We start from the raw sequence: 23,727 nt of genomic DNA on the forward strand, positions 1-23,727 counted from the left end.
ACTTGACTTTTCTCTAACCATCTTCCTCAGATACCTTACACGTGATTTAATATAAAATTGATATTACCTCTAGCATTTGTAACTATAGGAATAATCGTATTTAATATTATATTTGTAATTAATAACAATATTTACTTTAATATTAAATTGTTCTTTTGTTTCCTTTATTTATTCTGATTGAACTCTCTCACGTGGTCATGTGCCCCTCCAGCGCGTCCAACAGCGGGAGTTTCCCCGGTTGATCATCAGCCTTCCGACCTCTCGCCTGCCGCTGAACAGGCTCCCTCACCGCAACGTTGGGGGATCGCTCTTCCATCCTCCGCCGAGCCTGGTGGAGCGGCAGACCTCGGACACATTGAGACCCCGGGAGAGAACGATGCCTGCGGCTCACAGCCTGGGTGGTGTCCGCAAACAGTTGGGGGGAGGTGTGCTCGGGGATGGGGATTGGAGAGGGGGAGCAGGTGTGGTCCAGGATGGGGATTGGGGAGGTGGTGGGAGTGTGGTCCGGGACGGGGATTGGGAGGGGGGTTGGTGTGTTCCGGTATGGAGATTGGGAGGGGGAGGGGAGTTGATATGGTCTGAGACAGGGATTGGGGAGGGGGAGGAGGTGTGGTCCGGGATGGGGATTTGGGTGTGGGGAAGTGTGGTCCTAAATGGGGATGGGGGGAGGTGTGGTCCGGGACGGGGATTGGGGTTGGGGGGAGGTGTGGTCCGGGACGGGGATTGGGGTGGGGGGGATGTGTGGTCTGGGACGGGAATTGGGGTGGGGGTGAGGTGTGGTCCGGGATGGGGAGTGGGGTGGGGGGAGGTGTGGTCTGGGGTGGGGATGGGGGTGAAGGCAGAGGAAGAGAGAGACAGTGAGGAAAAGTGTTGGGGTGCAGATAAGGAATACAGCACACTGACCTCATTAGTGGAGAGGATATTTATGTATTTCACCCAGAAGGTAAAGTAAATTGCAGGAGTATTTATTTATTATACTTTTAAATGCCCTTCCTTCAAGATGACGTGGAAAACCTCGGTGAAATTTCTCAGGATTAGAGTGGGTCTAACCACACACTGATGGTCGACAAGCGACACAGGGTCCACCTGAAGCCCAACTTGCCAAACTCGGGTAGTTCAGCCGGTCTGTCAGCTTGCAGCTGGCACACGTTGCAGCAGGAACTTATCTGTGAGAAACAGACAGACAGTCCAGCGCATTGTGTAAATAGAAGCTTAAGTCATGGTTTCATCAGAATGAAACCAGGAGCCAATCAAACAGCAGGCAGGATGCACATCAGAAAGCAATCCAACCTATTCCTTCTGTAACTGCAACAGGCAAACATGCTGATAATTTTTTAAATAAAGCATGGGATGCCCTGTACATATAATAATATTAAGCACACCCAGCTAATGTATGGGATGGCTTTACTTATGATTCAAGCACCTCTCAATTGTTGAGCCTTCTGGTGCATGTGAAAGAAGCTGCAAGTTGCTCATCGCGTCCCACTTCAGAAGAATCCTCATGCAATATTGATCTCATTAAAGATCCTCGCTTCCATAATCACAGAAGTGTATTGTGCCTGCCCATTTTTGAAATTGAGGGATTTGTTTAAAACAAATGACTGTTTGTCCAATCCCACAAGTGTGGCAATGATTCAACATTTCCCTCTCTCCATCTTACTGAAACAGTTCTTTGTCAAACAAACTGTTGCTGTCACTTGTACCCCTTCTACAGTACTTCTACTGATTGTGTGTAGCCAAGGACTCAAGCCTAACTCCAGGTAACAACCACCCCCCCCCCCCCCCCCCCGCCCCATCCCAACTAAAGGCATTACTCCATCATACAGCCAGACTCTCTCCTGGTACATTGTCTGACTAGCTGTGAATATTGATTGAACAAACAGTTGTATCGAAGTATCCCTTGCTATATAAATATCAACCATACCCAGTTTTATACATAAGCTAAACTCCTGTCAAACTGCCAAATCAAAGGTTGGGCCTAATGGCATATATGAAACAAGCTCCCAAGTGTTTGTCACCACACCTCACAAAAATCTTATTCTGATGGTAATCTCAGTGAAAGTACTCACCATTACAACCAATGAAGCACATTGCCTCATTTCACCTTTAATACCAAGGGTTTTGGTCCAATCAAGCACACTCAGCAAACCCAGTGACCCTTCTACAGTCTCGGTCAGTGATGATTTAACTTTTTTCTCTCCCCGTACAATGCAATGCAAAGCTCTCCTTAAATATATTTCGGTCAACTCAGACACAGCATGTATTTAATACACTGTATCAATTACAATGGAGCAGTACAGGTACAGCATGGTAATAGTACAGAATAAATATTCATCAACATGTAGACGAGGTAGAAGCTAGCATTACATGTGAATTAAGCTGTCAAAATGTCATATCAAAGTCCAAACCATTTGGCAGCTGACCTACAGCTTGCAGTAGCTGGCTGACTCTTGTCTCAGCACAATACTGGGCTGATGGGAATATAGTAAAATTAATCACATCTACAATAATGAGGCATGCGGTGTTATTCTGTCTTCGAAACTGGTGGTTTCAGCCAAATCAAATACACTTGGTGAATCCAATGACCTTTTTTCTATGCCATGTTAACATGATGATTTGATTAACTATGCACACCTCAAGAAATTTTTAATATGAAATTGCTTAAGATTAATTCTAAAATTAACTGTAAGCAACTGGAGAGCATTGGGACTATTTTAGTGAACTGATTATACTTAATTTGAATATAATTGTAATTTATGACATCTGATTGAATTATTTTATTATTAAATCTTTTTTTTCTTTTCCTCTATTAATTGTCACTCACACTGCCAGCTGTCACAGCTCCTCCCACAGTAGCTCTACCAATCATGTCACCAAGGGTATAAATCAGCTACCAATTGATACAGCAAAGGAGCGTGGAGTCAGTCACACAGCAACAAGGATTTATGGCACAACAGAGCCCAATTCCCTCCCACCCAGGGCGGTACACAACCAGTCTCTGCTCCTGGTGCAAAACCTCAGTGGGCCTGAGCAATAGTCATACAATCATTCTTGTCTCCAAACTCACTGACCTGTATTAAAAGTATGTTGGTAGAACAGACTCCTAGCATTACACAATACAAAAATTCCTGGCCATCCTCCAATTGTGACAGCACAATATTAATCTCCACATTAACCATTCATTTATCCTTTTCATATGTGAGAGTTTGCATTTCTCCTGCTCTGTCAGTGAGCGGCATTTTGAGGAACTGTGATATGGATGAGGCAGTGTCATTAGAATCTTCACTGTGCTCTGGAACTAATCTGTTCCTGAACAGGAAGGAACAACACAGGAAATAAGTACAAAGTTCTTCAGGGGTATTACGTGATAAGATTGTAAGAGTAATAATTGGAAGTACCTCACAGGCAATGATGCATAGAGCTACATGTACAGCTAAGAACTAGAGCTTCCCTTATTCTGTCTCATCAATCACCCACAAAACAAGTATAGCACAAATTGGATACCTTTTAAAGTACAGTGTAAAGCACTTTCTAAATTAATTCATCAAACACAGCCAACCCAAGAACAGCAATGTAATAAACACAATATGAAGCTCCTCCATCATGATTAAATAAAGCGTACCAGCTCAAGCCCTGCACAGGATTAATACAGAACAAAAATCCTTCTACATGCAAGTTTCAAGCTCATAGAATGGAGAAATGAGTGAGATACGTGTGTAAATATAGGTTGTACATGACTCAGTGTTCTCGTATTAAAACCTTAGGCAGGGAAAACAGACTTTACCACTTACTAATTTTCCCTTTCTTCCTCCAGCTGTGAGATCCCACTATTCAATTTCTCCTACATTATTCTCTCATGTTGTACACAAGAATGTTATCACTCCCTTGATATTTGGTTGTTTTATGTTCGTCCTGTTGTGGCAGTCTGAGGCAGCTTAAGGGAAAAGTGCAAGAGATGAAAAAGGAATATTAATACCTCCTCTGTATCTTCAAACCAGTCCATTAAGAGAGGGGAGTCAGAGGCATTAAGTATAGTATTCATCAGGGGTATCAAACAATGGGGCATTTGGAGCATTAACTGGAAGATGAAAAATGATTTAGCAACAGATCGGAGGGAGAAAACTGGATGCTGTATTGGACTGTAGCATTGTGCACATCTGTCTATAAATCAAGACCACACAGTGGTGCAGCTAGTAGAGCTATTGCCTCAACACCAGAGACAGTTAAATCCTGACCTTGGGTCCTGTCTGTTGTGGAGTTTGCACATTCTCCCTGTGAGCTAGTGGGTTTCAAGTGCTCTGGATTTCTCCCACATCCAAAAGATGTGCAGATTGGTAGATTAATTGGCCATTGAAAATTGCCCTTGGTGTGTAGGTGAGGGGTAGAGTCTGGGAGGGCTTTATAAGAATGTGGGAAGAATTTTTTGAAGATGAGGATTACTGTAGGATTAGTGGCTGATGGTTGGCATGGACTCAGTGGGCTGAAGGGCCAGTTTCCATGCTGTGTCGCTCTATGACTATAAATTTGATGGGTCAGTCATTGGTGAAACCTTGGTAAATCTCTCTATCGGACTGTAAATAAGTTTCAAAAGTGGGAGTTCAGAATCAGTGTTGGTGCCTTGTTCTGACCCTGCCTTTTGGGCCTCCTTCACTGGATGACATTGTTGTACATTATGATGCAGACTGTGATGGTGCAGGAAGATTATGGCAATGCTGTAATGTAATAGTTTTCTAGTATGCCAATTATCAGAAAACTTGTTGGAAAAATGTGTTCAGTGTAGATCCTGGTGGTTGAATAACCTTCCAGTAACTGCATTTATATTTCTAGCTGTTGCAGCTGTATCTCAGGTCAAGGCAGAAGAGCCTCTTTATGGAACTATCTTCAAATGGCCCAGACACAGAAAATTTATCTTAAAATGAAGGTATAAGGCAGCTTACTGGTTGGTGACCCGGGAGTGATCCAGCCTCGATACAGACCTCAGGTGTTTGTGTGGAATTTGCATGTTCTCCCAATGACCTTTTGGCTTTCCTGGATGCTCTGATTTTCTCCCAAAGACATGTTGGTTGGTTAATTGGATACTGTAACCTGCCCCTAATCCGGGGGTGTCAGAGGAATCACAGGGGAGTTGATGGACAAGTGAGAGAGAACAGATTACATGGAAATAAACAGGGGCATGGGACTAGTGGAGTTGCTCTGAGTGCTGATGTAGACTTGGTGGCCTCCTCTGTCATAAGAAAATACAAGAAATAATACATTGATTGCATAGGATTATGAAAAATCCCTGAATATGTATCCATACAGTGAAATCTAGAAATTAGTTTTCACCTATTTTTGGTAAACCAAATGGGTGTTGGGTTTGCTGGTTCACCAAAAAAATTACCAAATTGGACATACTCTGTTTAGGAAATGGCTGTTGTGGTTTTCAGCCTTTCAGAAGAAGTAGAAAATGTCTATGTTCACTGACAGTGTCTCCACGCTGAATTCACACAGGATGCCATGGAGATGAAGGTAAGTAGAGAAGGAGGGTGAATTCCATGGCAAAGGGGAAGTTGGGGTAAAGGAGTAATCGGGGAAAGGGTTAAAAGACACAGTGGGGTTCGTGACTTAGTGTGCCATTTGCCTCTTGTTTTATTATGAGTGAAAAATGATAGTTGTAGGTTGCAGACTTTTGATCCATTTTCAGTTAGTGTGTCAGATACCTGTGGAGACACAAGAGACTGTCAATGCTGGAATCTGGAGCAACAAACAATCATACACCTGTACTGTACACATTAATGATGATGATCCAGAATGCAACGAGAAATGCCTGGTCCAATTTCCTGGGTGCTGGGAAATTGGACTCCTGCCAGCAATATACACAAATGGTTAAAACATGCACAAAACGCTCTTTATGTGTGATTAATGGATAAAAAGGCATAATTCCTAGACTTGATTATTTAACAATAAGTCAACTTTATTTAAAATAATTCAACTCAGCCTTAACATTTCAGGTCGAAGACCCTCCATCGGAAACAATAATGCTGTTTCTTTTTCCACAAACGCTGATGAGTTTATCCAACATTTTCTGTTTTTATTTCAGATTTTTAGTGTCTGGAGTTTCTTTATGATTTTCATTCTTTCATTCAGTCTTAATTTTACCCTCCAGAAGCAAAGAAATATATCATTGGGTTTATTTGGCTATAACATAAAATTGTGAAATCAGTAACACACGTTAAACAGCAAAGAACAAACTTCCCATGCAATAATTTGCCTCTAACAATGTTACTGCCTTAACATGCCCAGATGGAAGATGAGTGTTGTTTCTCAAGCTTACATTGACAGCTGGGAAAATGTCAAAACAGAACCACAAGGGTGATGATCTCTTGTTTATTACCTGAGCCACATGCAATTGGCAGAGGATAAGTAAGATTAATAATCTATCTAATAAGATTAGAGAAGTACATGGTTGGCATAGGAGAAATGGGTGGTGATTCACGGGGAACTGGCACTAGTACTCCAGTACTTTGGGAAGAGGGAGCTGTTGCATTGGGACAGGCTTCATTTGAACTGTGTGAAACACATAAATATGGTTATAGACAGGGCTTTAAATAAATTAGAAGGATGATAGTGATGGGAAGTTTAATAACTCAGAAAGAAATGAGAAAACAGTGGCACAGGATGAAGAAGGGAAAAAAGAAAATCAAAGCTTGACATGAAGGGGCAGCAAATAGATGGCACAAGATAGAAGTTAAGGCCTGGGGCTGATCAGTCATGATCATATTGAATAGTGGTGCAGGTTTGAGAGGCCAGGTGGCCTGCTCCTGCTCCTATTTTGTTCCTGTCTTTGTTTTTGTTCTGTTAAAGACCTTTCATCAGACCTCAAACGTTAACTCTCTTTATCTTTCCATAGGTGCTAGTTGACATGCTGAGGGTTTCCAGCATTTTCTGTGGTCCATAATCTCCAAGGGTGCAGGCACATACTTTCCACGTGTGCGGGGTCCATGCTATTTGAGGGTGCAGGATGCTTGCTCTCCAAGGGTGAGGGGAATCATAGATACAATAGTGCCAAAGGCCCTTTGTCCTACCAAATCTATGCATTAAGCATCCATTTCAACATTAATCCCACTGTAACCCATTTTATTCTCCCACATTCCTAACAACTCCCCCAAATTTTACTGCTCAATCTATACAGGACTCTGTATTCTTGGGGGTGAGGGGTCTTTATTCTCCGAGTGTGAGTGATCTGTGGTCTTGAGGGGGAGGGGTGAGGAATCTGTTCTCTCTGCAGGGTGAGGGCTCTGTTCTCTCTGCAGGGAGAGTGTGTGCTCTCAAGAGTGAGGTGTCTGTACTCTCCAAGGGTACATTCATGTTCTCTGAGGGAAATTGTTTGTGATAAGTGATATTGCATAAAATTATGACAAATGCAACAAAGTCAGTGCCAATAATGTACCGTTACTTAGTTGTATTAGACCTCAGTGATAAGTATCCCGTACATAATCAGGAGTGATAGTAGCTTAATTTTCTTCCCCGTAGGGTTGTATCTTTAAATACATGCTGTTTGGAATCAAATAAAAGGCACAGTGTTGCTGCATTTACTTTAATTTAACAGCTTTTAGTACAAATGCTGAAAAAGATACATTTTCAGAAATACTGGTGTCACATCTATTTAAGATGCAGAGATAATGTGAAGAAAATATCAACAAAATAGTGTGAGAACACCAGCCTACACGAAATTGTGATTGTAAGATTTTGGAAGTATATTATAAGAAATGTTCTTAACTAACAAAATCTTTCTTTGAGCATTTCACCATCAAACTGTAACCAACTGCAACAAATCCCTTAGGTATATATATAATATATATGATTTGTAAACTGTGTAGATAATTCATACATTGACTTATTGCTGGGGTACTTTCTTTTTTGGAACCAGAACCTTTCTCTTTGGAAGGTTCTGCTTTTGCCTGGGTCCACTTGGTGTTTCAGCAAGCTTCATTTTAATTTGATCAACAGAGACTTCCAGAGCAGCAAACTTTTCAGTTAGATCTCCTAGGTGCTCTTTCAGAGAATTAAACTCTTTGTAGAGATCACCAAGTGCCTCGGAGAGGGGAGAGATTCTGAAACAGAATAGAAAAGATTTTAAAAATGCAACAAATTTTACATAGTAGTTCTTAAAATTAATCTCTTTTTGAGCCATTGTTTAGTATTTTCTCCATTTTTTTTGGTTATCCTAAATTATCAGGGCTAGTAATTGACTCTTAACTACTTCGCTTTTGGTCTGGATTCCAGAAGGTGTACCAGGCTGGGGCAAATTGATTTGCTTTCTGGTATTCCCTCCCTCCCTGTGGGGAAGTAACATGCATTCATATCTCTACTGATGTAACTTGTGTTCCATATACATATTCGGACTCTGTTACTCAGCAGATCAGCGTTCTTGATGATCTAGAGGGGCATTAGTACAATGGTAGGTACTTTTTTGCTGTTTTAAAATCTTATTTCCACACAGTCAATCTATGCAAACAGTTTGCAGATTTGCAAATTGTTTTCGGTGACATCCGAAAAGTGAGTAAATTTTAAGCTGGTACAGGTTGTCCACAGGAGACAATGTCCAAATTTATCTGTACCGTTCAACTGCTGGATCTGCATCTGATTTTAAAGTTGTATTGGAATGAATAACTTACTAAAAATTTCTGGTGGATGTTGTTTTGTAGAAAGATGCATCAGGTAATTTTCAAATTATTCGACAAATTCAGAATATTATGTTTGATTAAAAATATTTTCTTTGTGTCATTGTAAATTACTTCACAAATACATCACTTGTCCCCATCACCAGCTGATAGACATGCAGATATTATATCTGTGTAACTATTTGTGAATTTGAGGTAGCAAAAACAGTATTAAACACTCCCAGTTTAAAACTGGATCCAAGGATTATTTCCTTGTTTTGCACTCAGTATTGCCATTTTCTATATTCTACAGTGGCATTTTCAAAAGAAATAAATACTTCACTCATTCAGGTCAACAAAATTAAGAAACATTAAAGGGTGTACCTTTTTCCAGTCTATGATATTGGATATTTATTTGATAATGTGGCTATAGTTATTCATTATTCAGGGTTATGCACAACAATCTAATATCGATACTATCATGTGGTCTTGAGAGCACAGCACCACCTATATTTCCTTTTGCCATTCAGCTTTGCTTTATAAAATTCTAAATAATATTCTACTTCAGGCAAAGTGATCCCCACTTTCCAATATGTGAAGTCATTTGGGTAGATAACAACAATCAACATTTGGAAGCTTCAATCTTTGCTTCTTATTACAGCCATACCCCATCTTTGATGCTGAATCTAACCATGATGTTCCTGGTTGCCAAAAAATACTATGGAAATTGCATGCAAGATTATGCCAGCCTGGCACAAATTGAACCAAATAATTCAGAACCGAAATTCTATCTCTTTGCAGAAACATTTTAAAATCAGATTATTTTAGTTCTATTTTCAGGCACAGATTAGCAATTGGAAAAGTAGGTTATGGAAACTAGTTTTGGTGCATCCAAGTGCAATACGATGGCTCCAGCATTGAATTAAAGGTTGCCAAATCAAACAAATGTCAGAGTTGTGTAATTTTTTGAATGTAACCATTGGATTGAGGTATAAATTTGTTGAAAAATGCCCCCATTCTTTGTTCTACAGCGGAGAAACAATTTGAGTTGGCAAAAAAAGGTTTTATTTGTACATTTAATGAATCAATTCCTATATTAAGTTAGGTGACAATTAAGATTGAAATGTCCATTGAATCCGAAACTGAATCTACATTTGAATTAGCTAAATAAAACTATTACTCATGTGTTCCCACTATATCTCATTGAACAAAATTTCCCACGATAGCTTTATTTTGGTTAAAGACAATTAAATCAATCAGTTTTGAGTTATTGCATCTAAAATATCCATCACCTGGAATAGTCAGGGAGGAGAGACTGGTGATCATTTGTCAACATGTTTCTCATCTGAGTCAAAATGTCAAATCTCCAGTTATCCAATATCTCTGTCAAATTGGCAACTCCACGCATATTAACCTTATCAGCTGCAAAAAAAAGTTAAATATTTATATCATTCGTATTAATTGAACTGTTTCATTTAAAGATACTGATAATGTAAACTATCATCATTCCCTTTAGAAATACTACTACCTGCAGTTGTTTTCATTATTTGACATGCTGAGAAACACTCTGGAGGAACTTAATGTTATATTACAATTTGGAAATTGGAAATAGAATGTAAAACTGAGCAATTTTTATTACTTTTCTAAAGCTAAGCCTTTGAGACGAAACAGTGTTCTTAATCAAACTATAATCAGCTTGTAATGTTACTTAAGGTAAAAAAAAATCTTTGGCGTTCTGTGCTTTCATATTCTGCTTTAATATGTAACTTTACTATGCAAATAGTAAACATATAAATATCCAAATATAAGAACATTTGTAAACATATAAATATAAGAACAAAAGAAAAATCTTGTTGTCTTCATTGATTAAATTAAGTGTCCATCCTTGATTAAAATATGGTTCCCATAGATTATTGGATCAGGATTTCTCAGTAAAGGAACTTAATATTTTAAAGCACAATTAATCAGTTACAAGGAGAATATTACTCACATCCATCTCTGTAGTTCCACACATCGCTTGTTAAAGGTCGTTTTCTACTCTGCACCATCGTCAAAAGAAACAGGGAAATCACAAAGAGTCTGAGAAACATCCTGAGTTGAAAGGTAGGAAGCTTTCCTTAATGACTATCCTGAAGTAAAGAGATAATGCAAAGTAAAAAGCTGTAGTAAAGTACATGCATATTCAAATCACAATTCTTAAACAATTTAGTGCTGGAGTTTTAAAAAATCAAAATAGCGTTAGGAATTTCATTGCAAGAAAGCATTTCAATGGATTGCGCATTGCTTTGAGAAGTAAATACAATTCCTTACTCTATGCTGAACGAAGAAGTTGCTGTGAAGTCCCTCAATGCAACAAACACTTTGAGATCTTTAATCTGGAATTGATTTGAATGTTGTGTTGGAACATGTGGTGATGGCTGCCAGCATCACATGTTCAGGGAGTGGAAGACAGAAAATAAGCACTTAGCATCTGGATAGAGCTAAAAATGTTCCTACCATGTGTTTTAGATTTCTCAAGCAAGTAAAAAAAATAACTTTTGTTAACCCTATATTGTGTGACAGTTTTTAACAAAAGAAGATGGTCTTCTTGTCACACATTTAAGTAGGTATCATTTTGCACTATTTTACAGAAGTTTAAGAAGTATCTTCCTTTGTCAAATAAATAGAGAATTATTGTGAACTGAATGAATCTTAGAACTGCTATGGCACATCAGGAAGCCATCCAGCCCATTGAATCTACACTTCTTCCTCATACAGTAATCCCTCCGCTCCCATTTCCCGACTCTTTCCCCCAGCCCTTAAAGTGTTTCACTCTCAGAAGCCTGTCCAATTCCCTAACCCTGTGCTCATTGACCTATATTGGCACCTGCTTAAGCAGCAACTTGATTTTAAGATTCTCATTCTCGTTTTTTCCAATTTCTCTGTCTCTGTAATCATCTCCAGCCATATCACACCATGGGATATTTGTTATGTAGTGAACACATACAATTGATGAGGAGCAACTACCTTGCAGGACCAGGAAGGTGGCTAAATTACTGCTTAGTAAGTGTGAGATGGCTATCAATGCACATCCTCCTAACCCCTGCGACTACTGACTACTTCCATTGAGGAGACTGCCTACTTGGAAATTTGCTGAGGGTTACATAGAACAGTACAGCACAGGAACAGGCCCTTCAGCCCACGATGTCTGCATCGAGCATGATACCAAATTAAACTAATCCCTTCCGCCTGCACAGGATCCATATCCCTCCACTTCCTGCATAGTCATGTGCCTATCTAAAAGCTCCTTGAATGCCACAATCATATCTGCTTCTACTACCACCCCGGCAGTGCGTTCCAAGCACCTACCACTCTCTGTTTTAAAAAAACTTGCCCTGCACATCCCCTTTAAACCTTCCCCCTTTCGCCTTAAAGCTATGCCCTCTTGTATTCGGCATTTCTACCCTGGGAAAAAGATTCTGGCTGTCTACCCTATCTATGCCTCTCATAATTTTATAAACTTCAATCAGGTCTCCCCTCAGCCTCCGATGCTCCAGAGAAAACCATCCAAGTTTGTCCAACCTCTCCTTACAGCTAATACCCTCTAATCCAGGCAGCAGCCTGGTAAATCTCTTCTGCACCTTTTCCAAAGCCTCCAGATCCTTCCTGTAAATAGGACGACGGGAACTGCAAGCAATACTCCAAGTGTGGCCTAACCAAAGTGTAATACAGCTGCAATGTGACTTCCTGATTCTTATATTCTATGCCCCTAGCGATGAAAGCAAGCATGCCATTCACCTTCTTGACCACCTATCTACTAGTCTTGCTACTTTCAGGGACCTATGGACTTGGACCCCAAAATCCCTCTGTACATCAATGCTGTTAAGGGTCCTGCCATTAACTGTATACTTTCCCCTTACGTTTGACCTCCCAAAGTGCAACAGCTTACACTTGCCCAGATTAGACTCCATCTGCCATTTCTCCACCCATAACTGTAGCTGATCTATATCTTACCGTATCCTTTGACGACTTTCATCACTGTTGGCAAAACCACCAATGTTTGTGTTTTCTGCAAACTTACTAACGTTGGTATCCATCTCCATTTTCATCCAGATCATTTATATACTGTCTATCACAATCAACGGAGGTCCCAGCACTAACCCCTACGGAATGCCACTGGTCACAGACCTCCAGCCAGAATAACAACCTTGTTAGGTTCAAGCTCTCAGTTAAATTATGGTCTCCACATTCTTTGTTCTATGCCCATCTAAATGTCCTAGTTACATCAGTAAATATCAATTAAGGGGCACAGTATAGTAGTTAAGTTATCCCACTAGTAACTATTTGCTTGGGCTAACAACCCATAGACTTGTGTTTAAATCCCAGCATGGCAGCTGTCAAATTTAAATTCAGTTAATAGTTACCGAAGCTTTAAAAAAACATTTTCTTAGTAAAAATGAAGACAAAATTACTGAAATGTTATCAAGTACCTATCTATACTAATCAACAGTATCATTCTTAGTCCATAGCCTAGAACATTTTGATGATTCAACTGCTCATCCAGATGCTTTGTAAATATTGTAAGAGTACCTGCCTCCACCATTTCTGGCAGTGTGTTCCAGATTGCAACCACCCTTTTGGTAAAGAAATTCTTCCTTGGATCCCCTCTAAACCTTGCTTTAAACCTACAGTCTGTCCTCTAGTTTTGGAGACCTCTGCCCTGGGGAAAGTTTCTTACTATCTATCCCACCTATGCATTTCATAATTTTGTATACCTCTGTCAGGTCCACCCTCAGCCTCCCCTAAAGTCCAGCCTCTCTTCATAACTGAAACACCTCATCTCAAACAATATCCTGTGAATCTCCTGTCACCCTCTCCAGTGCAATTACATCCTTCCTATGGTGTGGCAACCAGAACTGCACACAATATTCCAGCTGTGACCTAACCAAAGTTTTATAAAGTTGCACCAAGATCTCTTTGTTCTTATAACTCTGTGTGTCAGCTAATGAAGGCAGGCATCCTGCATGCTTTCTTCACCTTCTTATGCAACTGTGCTACAACTTGAAGGGAATCTTTGGACTTGTACACTTAGGTCCCTCTGTTCCTCAGTTTCCCTAGGGCCCTCCCATCTTTGGACTGGAGTCTGAATTGGGAGAGCTGACCAACAAACTAGCTAAACAGCAGTCTGACTTGGTGAGACAACGTTGTCAGCTTCTGTCTTCACAATAGGCTCATTGAAGTTAAGAGAAATTAATCGTATTTGAGCTTGTTCCACTGCAAGTATAACTCCTTAAAGGGGACAAAAATTGTACATGGTTCTCCAGATGTGGTTTCATCTGTACAACTACAGCGAGACTTACCTACTCTTGCATGCTAACCTTCTGTATCCATGTGTGAGGGCAACTAGATCCCTCTGTATAGCAACTTTCTGTCATCTCCTATCTATTATATTCTGCATTTCTATTTTTCTAAACAAGTGGATAAGCTCACATTTCCCCTCATTATATTCCAACTTCCAAATTTTTGTCCACTCAATTATCATCATCCTTTTGTAGAATCCCTCTGTTCTCACAACTTGCTTTGCCACCTATCTTTGTATCATCAGTCATTTTGGCTACTTTATTCATTGTGCCATCATCCAATTCATTAATATAGATTTTAAGTAGATGAGCCCCCTATCACTGATCCTAGTGTTGCTCCATTGGTTACAATTTGCCAGCTTGAAAATGATTTGTTGATTCCAACTCTCTGTGTCCTATTGGTTGGCCAATCCTCCATCAATGCTGTTATATTAATCCCAATGCCATGAGTTCTTACCTTGTGCTTTAACCTTTTATGTAGCAGTTTACCAACAGCCTATTGCAAATCCAAATACATTGTGCCATGTAGAGGCACAATAGACATAATCTTCAGTTTTCCACAACTTGAAGAAAAATACAAAAAGCATTTTCAACATTCTTTGACACTTTCAATCAAAATAGAAAACTGTTCAACCTCTATCACCTCCACTCCAGAGCCAAGGTCTCTCCCAGCCATTCATTGAGTGGATGTTCAGGGGCTAAGCTCAAAGTCATCGTTAACTCTTTCACTGAAGTGTATAAAAGAATGGGCTCACACCAAACATCAACAAAATAAAGATCATCTACCAACCTGCCCCACTGTATAACACCATTGTTCAAAGATAAAGATTCATGATGAGATCCTGGATAAAGTGCACCACTGCCTGTATCTTGGGAACCAACTCTCAGTGATAAAATTCACTATCTCCTCCAGTGCACCAGCAGAGCCTTGGCCATCTGAGGAAAAGAACATTGGAAGATCACGGCCTCAAACCCAGCACTAGGCTCATGGCAGCAAAGTTCCTGCTTTCCTGTACCTTTCAGTGCCATAAACTACCCAGAGCAGGTACCTCAAAAAAAAACACATATTGTGTCTGAAAAATCTTCTAAATCCACCGGCATGAAAAGCAAACAAGTGTCAGCGACCTCTCCCAGACAAACAACTCATGGCTCTGAGGCTGCAATTACACTGAGGCTCTAATTACACTCAGTTGGCTTTGATGGGCAGGCCATGCTGTTCATATGCCCAACACCAGATTCCCAATATAAGCATTTTACTCCAAACTCAGTCAAGAGATTACTAGGAGGAGAGGGGAAATAATTCATGAATATTCTCAAAGCCTCCTTGAAAAGGTGTAAAACCCCCACTCATTCCTGGAATCCCAGAGCCTGTGATCATTCAAAATATGAAGGAACATTGGAATGGCACTGAGAATCTTGAGTCCATTTGGCAGGAGCTCATAAAAACGCAATGTAAATGTCAGAATGAGCACACTACCACCTCCAATCTAGTCACCCACCAACCCAGCCAGCACCTCCTGCCCGCTCTGTGGCATAGTCTACAGGTCTCCCCCTTGGAACCCAGAGAACTGGAGTGTTAGGTAAGTCATCCTGGGTCCTAAGGGATGGTCTAAGAAGGAGAGGAAATTATGGAATGCCTTCGAGAAAAAAGCAGCTTGTTTGATCAGCATCCTATCCACCATCCTAAACATTAACTTCTCCATCATCAGTTGACTGTGGCTGCAGTGCATGCCTTCTACAAAATGCGCTGCAGTTTCTCACTGTGAATACTCCTGGAATTCCCTATCCAACAGCACCATGGGAGTAACTTCACCAGAAATGGGAGTAACTTCACACCAGTTTGAGAAGCTAAGCACTAAATAAACACATAACCAGTGACATCCACATGCAATAAATAAAAATATTCCCAACCTGAATCCCAGGATCTGTTATCCATAACTTTAGCAGTGGCCAGTTCTTTTACCACTTTTGTCTTTATCACCTAAGTTACAATGTTCCTCTATCAAAGATGTCTCAAACCTCACCATAATGGCATATGGTCTATTCCCTGCACTGACCATGCACCTACAACAGGTCACACCAAACCCTCTAGAACATAGAACGGTACAGCACAGGAAAAGGCCCTTCGGTCCACAATATCTGTGCAGAGCACGATGCCAAGTTAAACAAATTCCTTCTGCCTGCACATGATCCATATCCCTTCATTCCATGTATATTCATGTGCCTGTCTGAACATCTTTTGAACGCCTCTATTGTATCTGCTTCCACCACCATCCCTGGCAGCACGTTCCAAGCACCTATCACTCTCTGTGTAAAAAAATTGCCCCACACATCCCCTTGAGACTTTCCTCTTCTCACCTTAAAGCTATGGTTTTTGGTATTTAACATTTCTACTTCAGGCAAATGTACACAGAAGGCCCAAAGTATTAGTTCATGTTGCAAGAGCACATTTCGGTCCTGAAAATTTCAAATTACTTTCAGAGGGTTTTTCAGGCAATATTAGACTATACTTGCTTTGGGCAGCAAAATAGGATCAAAGTCATTTTGAAGGTCTCTGCCCAAAGATTTCCAAGCAAAATTCAATTGGTCTTGCAAACCACATGTCAGGTGTCCAGTCTGCTCATTATAATGTGTGACAATAAAGGCCAGTGTCACTGCAGAATTTCTTGGTCACACCAGTTAGCATCAGCCATGGAAGATTTAGAGATTGCAAACATCAGCTCAGACAGCTGGAATTTGAGGAGTTTCCAGATAAGGGACATCCATAGTTTGAGTAAGTATTACTGCCATTGGCAATGGCTTTGTGGATTTATTTTCTGGCATTCTATAACACAGCCTTGACCTGCTTCTGACAATGTGAGACCTTTGAGAGTTTTTGAACCTATTGCAACCCTTATAATTGAGAGTTTCCCAGGAATAAATGAGCACTCTTTATAGATGCACTTTGTAGGCAGAAATGAAGGAATAGAAGCAGGGTTTGAATCAAAGAGGAGTTTAGCAATAGTAAAACAGGATGCAGACTAATTCTCCCAAAATATGTGTGCATTGTTACTGATCAGGTGTGAATTACAAGAAGGCACAACTTCAAAAGCTCTCCCACCCATTGCATGAGAAACTGCAGCCACTACCATCTATCCCCATGTGACTTATCTAATAGTCTTTATGTACCCTATGCATAATGTTTAACATTGTTGGTGTTGAATGGGCTGGATCTAGTTTGCCTGTCCGGTTGGTTCTCCTCTCTGACTCTGCACTGTGGAACACATAAAGATGTCCCAGCTGGATTTCCAGCCTAAAGAAAGGAGACAGTGGAGAGAAAATTCAACTCCACATACTGAGCTGGTTGTGCAAGATAAACTAGAACAGATGAAAGTAAAGATACTATTATTTCTCATTGGTCACAAGAGGAGAGAAATGTACCATATCATAAAGCCCTCAAATGAGACCCTGGAAAATGTATTAGATCTATCACAAGCGCTCTGTAAGCTGCCAAGAAATGAGACAATTGGCCATTACCAGTTCTTTACTTGCACACGGGAGAAGGGAGAGTCTTCTAATAATTTCTTAATGAAGTGAAGACTGTTAGCAGACTCATACCATTTCACAGACTTGGAGGACCCACTCATCAGTGATCCAATTGCTTATGATGTCTGAGGTAACGGTTATGGTGCGAGACAGTGTTAAATCAAGAAAAATGTATACAGTACGCAAAGCTGTGGAGCTATCCAAAGTCAGGCTAAAAATATTGGGTGGCCAATGGAAAGAAGACAGTGGGGTGAAGCATGAGACTAAAGCTGGTTAGGGAAAGTGCTGCCAAGGTGGCTTAGATGTCACACATATTGTGGACAGCAACTTTAAAGACTGTCAAAGAATTGCTTTGCCCATGAGAAAAATTGTGCATAATGTCAATTAGAAATTCATTTCTACAGACAATGCACAATGAAGAAAACATCAGTGCCCTTGGAGTGGATGAAATGAGCTGTGGGGGGACAGAACTGGGTGAGATTCAGATTGCCAGTTGAACACAATACACCTGGTGTAAAGTGAGACCGATTCAGTGGAAGGAACACATAGTAGATGCATTTCAACTTGATTCAGGAACCACATGTAATGTCTTCCTGAAGCAAATCACATGAATGTAAAAGGTTTGCACTGTTTTACTATTGTTGTTTTATTATTGTATACAGTTTGCCTTTTATTATGAATAAAGTTTATTTTGGATAAAAAAAATCATTCTAAAGGCAGTTGTAACCAGCAAGTTGTGCTGTCAACATACAAGAGTACACTGAAGGCAGTTGGGAAATGCTCTTCAAAGGAACTGAAACCCAAGAATAATGAGAACTATAATGTGGATTTCATTGTCGTAGACCAGCATAATGTCACACTTGCAGGCCAGTCCCCACAGGTTTCCTAAGGAGTGCACGTGTTGATGTTGACTGAAGCTCCAGTCCTCTGATTTAGAGTTTTTGGCCACTTCTTATACAGTCAAAGAACGGACTGGTGCAAACAAGCAGGTGGGCCCAATCACTCTCTCTCTCTCTTCCTCTCTCTCTCTCTCTCTTCCTGTCTCTTTCTCTTGATCTCTCCAGCGAGCCTATGTTTCATATATTTCATTACACTACCCATTTCAGAAGTGTACTTCATGTATTTTTGTTTATTCCTTTAATCAATGTTGGAGCCTGTCTGGCCACCTCCTGACAATCCAATCATCCTATCCAACCATCCAATCATCCATATCTATGTTGCTCCAGATTCCAACATCTGCAATCACTTATGCCTCCAGTCATCCTATACGTTTGATCAGTAAACATGTCAGCTTGATTTCTCAATTACATTGCTCAGTTCAGCTCCACTGACTCTACAGTTTGTCTCTCACACAGACGTTACACTGACCATTCCTTGATTAGGCAATATATTGCATTTCTCTCAGTAACTAAGGTGTTAACCATTAATGTGGATACCATATTAAACAATACCAACACACTAAATCATATACATCTATGTGGATATGGTAAATACTGCTATATTATCACACAGCTCAGCCATAGGCCCTGGGAGAACTGCAGCCATTTAGAACCAGATCTGGAAAGATGGTGTATCAACCCAAGGTTTTATGTCAAAGTGAAGTACACAGACCCGAGACAGTTAGAGACACAGATGCTGAAATCTGGAGTAAAAAGCAAGCTGCCAGAGGAACTCAGTGGGTCAGGCAGCATCTGTGGAGGGAAATAGACAGTCAACGTTCCAGGTCGAGACCCTTCACAGATGTTGCCTAACCCAATGAGTTCCTCAGGCAGCTCATTTTTGACCCTAGACAGTTATTTTGAACATTTGCTTTATTTGTAAAGCTTTGTTTTCCCTTTCAGTTTTTCATTATCAAGGAAGAGATGTAACATATGTAATATTAGCTACTGTAATATTGAATGTGTATCATGCAACTAACTACTCTCAATGTATACATTGTTCGTGTAGAATGGGCTAGATTTGGTTTGCCTGTCCACAAGTGACCACACAAGAAGAAATGCTTTCTGTTTCTCTCTGTCATCCTACCTTTATTTAGTTGAATAAAGTGCCATCACTATTCTCCAGCATCTTAGAGGGATACTGATATGGTGACTACGATGGTTCACTCACCTTTTGTTGCACAGCTTCACTTTAAGCAATCATGGATAATGTCTGTATACTGGGTGCACTAAAAGTTGGGAATGCATTCAGGAAGTGACTTTGCGAGAGACCATGAGCTATCACAGGCTTCAGCACTACAGTACAGCAACAGACAGGGCCATCCAGTTTTAGGAGGTTGCTGGCTGCCCCAGATCCAAGGTAAAATTGATTGCTCACTCAATGTTTTACACATTTCTGCATCCTAAATTTCTTCTTAGAAGTGGTTTTCATAGAGAGGCTGACAGCTTAGTTATGATATCTGGATCCTTAAAATGAACAGCTTCTGTGAGTTCTTTGGGATGGAAGGCAAAGCAATTTTTGGTTGCCAAAACCTATCCATTTGAATCAATAATGCATTCAATAAAAAATCTTTTAAACAGCCCAGAAGAATGCAACAGTTTATGCTCAAGAAGCCTTTTTATGTAATAAGTGCTCTGCATCCCAGATTTTTGGTTTCATCAAGGTGCAGATTTTTGCTGTCTGTATGAATGAAGTCTACACCCCTCTACTTCACTCCATTCATCCATACACAGCCTGCAGTCTGACAGAAAGGCACAGATATTAGAGTCTCTAAATGGGAAGAACACAGAAAACCGTAAAAGCAATCCAAAAGTGAAGATTTGTTCATTTATTCAGTTTTTGGTATGTGGATGTCACTGACGAGACTAATATTTAACGTGCATTCCGATCTGCCTTTGAGAAGATGGTGGTGAGACACCTTTTTGCTTTAGAGATATACTTCCAAATCAGGATGATGTGCAACTTAGAGAATGAACCTGTAAATGGTGGTACTCCAATTGCCCGCTGCCCCTGTGACAGAGGTCAGAGGTGATGGAGGGAATGAATGCTTAGGGTGGTAGATGGGGTGCCACTTATGCATGCACTTTGTCCTTGTTGGTGCCAAGTTTAATGAGTGTTGTTGGAACTGCACCCTTCCTGGTAAGGAGACTGGTTCTGGAGAAATGGGCACCTGCACATTGGTAGTCTGCACCCAGACAAAGCCAGGACAAATAATCACACTGTGAAGTTCCCCGGTCCTGTTGGGAAGGGTTTACATTAGCTTGGTATGGGAAAAGGAAGTCTGAAAATTCAGCAATAAGATAAGAAATATTCAAGAAGTTGGAAGGACTGGATTGAAAGGATATTAAAATAGACATCAATGCTCATCAAGTAACTACTAAGAATTCTGAGTTGCAGGGAAAAGGCGCACTTGGGATTATAAGATAGCTGCATTAACAAAGACATTACCAAAGCAAGGCCAGAAATGGATTTTGAATATTCTTGGTTAAAAGAACTCAGGGATCACAGCAAAGAGGAGCGATGTGGCAATACTGAGTAAGGATGAGGTTACATTGCTAAACAGGATGTACCCTTGATGCTCCCTAGGTTTGGACTCCCCTACCCTGGGGAAAAGAGTCCTGAAGAAGGGTCCTGAACCCAAACGTTGACCACCTGCTTTTCTCCACGGATGCTGCCTGGCCTGCTGAGTTCCTCCAGCATCATTGTGTTATTCATCTAGATTCCAGCATCTGCAGTCCTTTGTTTCTCTTGAATCTCTTTGACATGACGTCAGAAATATTGGGAGCAGCTGTGCTATTGAGGGGATTTCTTCTCATAGAAATACTAAGGAAACAGATAAGCAAATTTGTTTGGAAAACAAATTTGTTTGACAAAAGTTAGGAAATTTTAATTACCTTAAAATAGCTTTAAGAGCAGAAGAGGAAAGTAATTTCTTATTTCTCTGCAGAACCTTTTCATTCAGTATGTCTCCAGCCCAGTGAGACTTTGGAGGAATGATGTAGGGCAAGTGAAGCATGTCACAATAGATCAACTGGAAAATAACAACCACAACATAATCCAGATATCAACACTTATGGAAAGAGACCAGAAAATATCGAAGGTAAAATGCTCAGTACAGAAGAGCTCATTTCTGAGATTTAAGAAGGCAATTTCAAGCCAAAGCAGTAAACAAGCAATGGAGAATATTCAGGGAAGTGATAACTTTGGTACAAAGTAAGCATGCAGGAGCAAGATTTATTTAATAAACAAGTAGATTATAGAAAGTACCAGAGAAAACTGAAATAGTTAATACAGTAATAATGAGAGAATAAAAGAATAGATTAGCAGGAACATTAACCTGAACACCAAAACATATTGCAAATAAAATCCTGTGTGGTTGGCCATGAGAAAACCCAAAAAGAAATCTTATCAAGAGAAAGACGGCAGGGTTAAAGTATTAAATTAATGTGTAACATTGATCTTCACAAAGCAGTCGAGTGGTGTGAAGGTTACACTAATGGAGAAAAGGAAGTTATAGACAGGATAGTAATTGTCATAGAGCAATACAGTACAGATACAGGTCCTTCAGCCCGACCAGTCCATGCTGACCATGGGGCCCACCCTGCTGGCCCCAATTTCCTGCATCAAGCCCATATCCCTCTAAGTCCCGCCCCTCCATGTACCTATCCAAGTACTTCTTAAATAGTACTATGGTACCTGCCTCAACCACTTCCTCTGGCAGCTCGTTCCATATGCTCACCACCTTCTGCGTGAAAAAGTTGCCCCCCAGGTCTCTTTTAAATTTTTCCCTTCTCACCCTAAACCTATGCTCCCTAGGTTTGGAGTCCCTTACCCTGGGCAAAAGACTGCTACCGTCCACCTTATCTATGCCTCTCATAATTTTAAACATTTCTATAAGGTCACCCCTCATTCTCCTACTTTCCAAGGAATAAAACTTAGCCTTGCCAACCTCTCCCTATAACTCAGGCCCTCTAGTCCTGGCAACATTCTTGTAAATCTTTTCTGCATTCTTTCCAGTTTGACCATGTCTTTCCAAAACTATAAACAGTACTCCAAGTGCAGCCTCACTAATGACTTATACAACTGCAACATAATGTCCCAACTCCTATACTCAGTACCCTGACTGATGAAGGCCAGCATGCTAAACGCCACCCTGTCTACCTATGACACTGCTTTCAACGAACTATACAGTTGCACTTCTAGGTCCCTCTGTTCCATTGCACTCCCTGGTGCCCTACCACTCATAGTACAAGTCCTACGCTGGTTTGACTTTCCAAAATGCACTATCTCACACTTATTTGTATTGAAATCCATTTGCCACTCCTTGGCCCACTTCCCTAAGGGATCAAGATCCCCCTGTAATCTAACATAACCTTCTTCACTATCAACAACACCTCCCAATTTCATGTCATTTGCAAACTTACCGATCAAGCCTTCTGCATTCGTATCCAAAACATTTATATAAATAACAAATAACAAGGGTCCCAAAACCGACCCCTATGACACACCACAAGTCACCGGCCTCCATTCCGAGTGTTACGGACTCAGTGAATGTCCCTTTAAGGTAGAGTGTGTGTGTGTGTGTGTGTGTGTGTGTGTGTGTGTGTGTGTGTGTGTGTGTGTGTGTGTGTGTGTGTGTGTGTGTGTGTGTGTGTGTGTGTGTGTGTGTGGCGTGCTTACGTCAATAGAAGATAAAGGACGTAATGACGTTGTTGAAGAGGTCAGTCGAAGGAAGAGAGAGAGAGAGAGAAGGGAGAGAGACACCAGCCTGCTAGTTTTCTCTATCGATGGATGAGAAACAATAACTGTGTCTGCCACTGAAATCCATGTATGGAAATTGGAGGTAATCCGGTGGAGTTCACTTTGTTGCTGACCTGTAGAAGGAAACAGGTATTTGTGTGGACGACCACAATTTGGATGCTTTTCGGGGCGAGGAAGTCACTACCGAGTAAACACTGACGTGTCGTTTGGGTTCCATCGTGGAACATTTGGATTTCGTAATTACTCTCCCTATGTTCTCTACATCTACGTCTTATCTTCGGACAACGGTGGTTGTTGAAGAAGCCTTTGCTCATGTTTCACCATACGGCTTGCGGAACTGAACTTTAAGAACCATTCGTTGGACTTGGAGTTTGGGACTTTGCCACACACACATGAAGAGTTTAGTTTTTGGGGTTAATGTTCAAGGTTTAACATTTTTGAATTCTAACATACTAACATTTTTACTTTTATTTTTTGAATTATCATAAGTAGTGATTAATAAAATAGTTTTTAACACTGAA

The 23,727-nt window shown here is 40.6% G+C and overlaps 1 protein-coding gene across 2 annotated transcripts; it reads right to left on the reverse strand.

Moving 5' to 3' along the window:
• Window positions 1–6,062: 6,062 nt before the first annotated feature.
• On the reverse strand, window positions 6,063–14,790 carry si:ch211-76l23.4 (uncharacterized). 2 transcript variants are annotated; one of them, XM_052020946.1, is made up of 4 exons: window positions 14,772–14,790; window positions 10,633–10,771; window positions 9,935–10,064; window positions 6,063–8,093 (listed from the first exon to the last, which is right to left on the reverse strand). In XM_052020946.1, the coding sequence occupies exons 2-4, from the start codon at window positions 10,730–10,732 to the stop codon at window positions 7,877–7,879; spliced, it is 447 nt and encodes a 148-aa protein (XP_051876906.1). In that variant the 5' UTR covers window positions 10,733–10,771; window positions 14,772–14,790; the 3' UTR covers window positions 6,063–7,876. The 2 variants fall into 2 exon arrangements, with proteins under 2 accessions (XP_051876906.1, XP_051876905.1); XM_052020945.1 differs by lacking the exon at window positions 14,772–14,790 and adding an exon at window positions 10,953–11,065.
• Window positions 14,791–23,727: the final 8,937 nt, after the last annotated feature.

This window comes from Pristis pectinata, chromosome 8, assembly GCF_009764475.1.
Source record: "Pristis pectinata isolate sPriPec2 chromosome 8, sPriPec2.1.pri, whole genome shotgun sequence".
In the NCBI taxonomy this organism is placed as follows: domain Eukaryota; kingdom Metazoa; phylum Chordata; class Chondrichthyes; order Rhinopristiformes; family Pristidae; genus Pristis; species Pristis pectinata.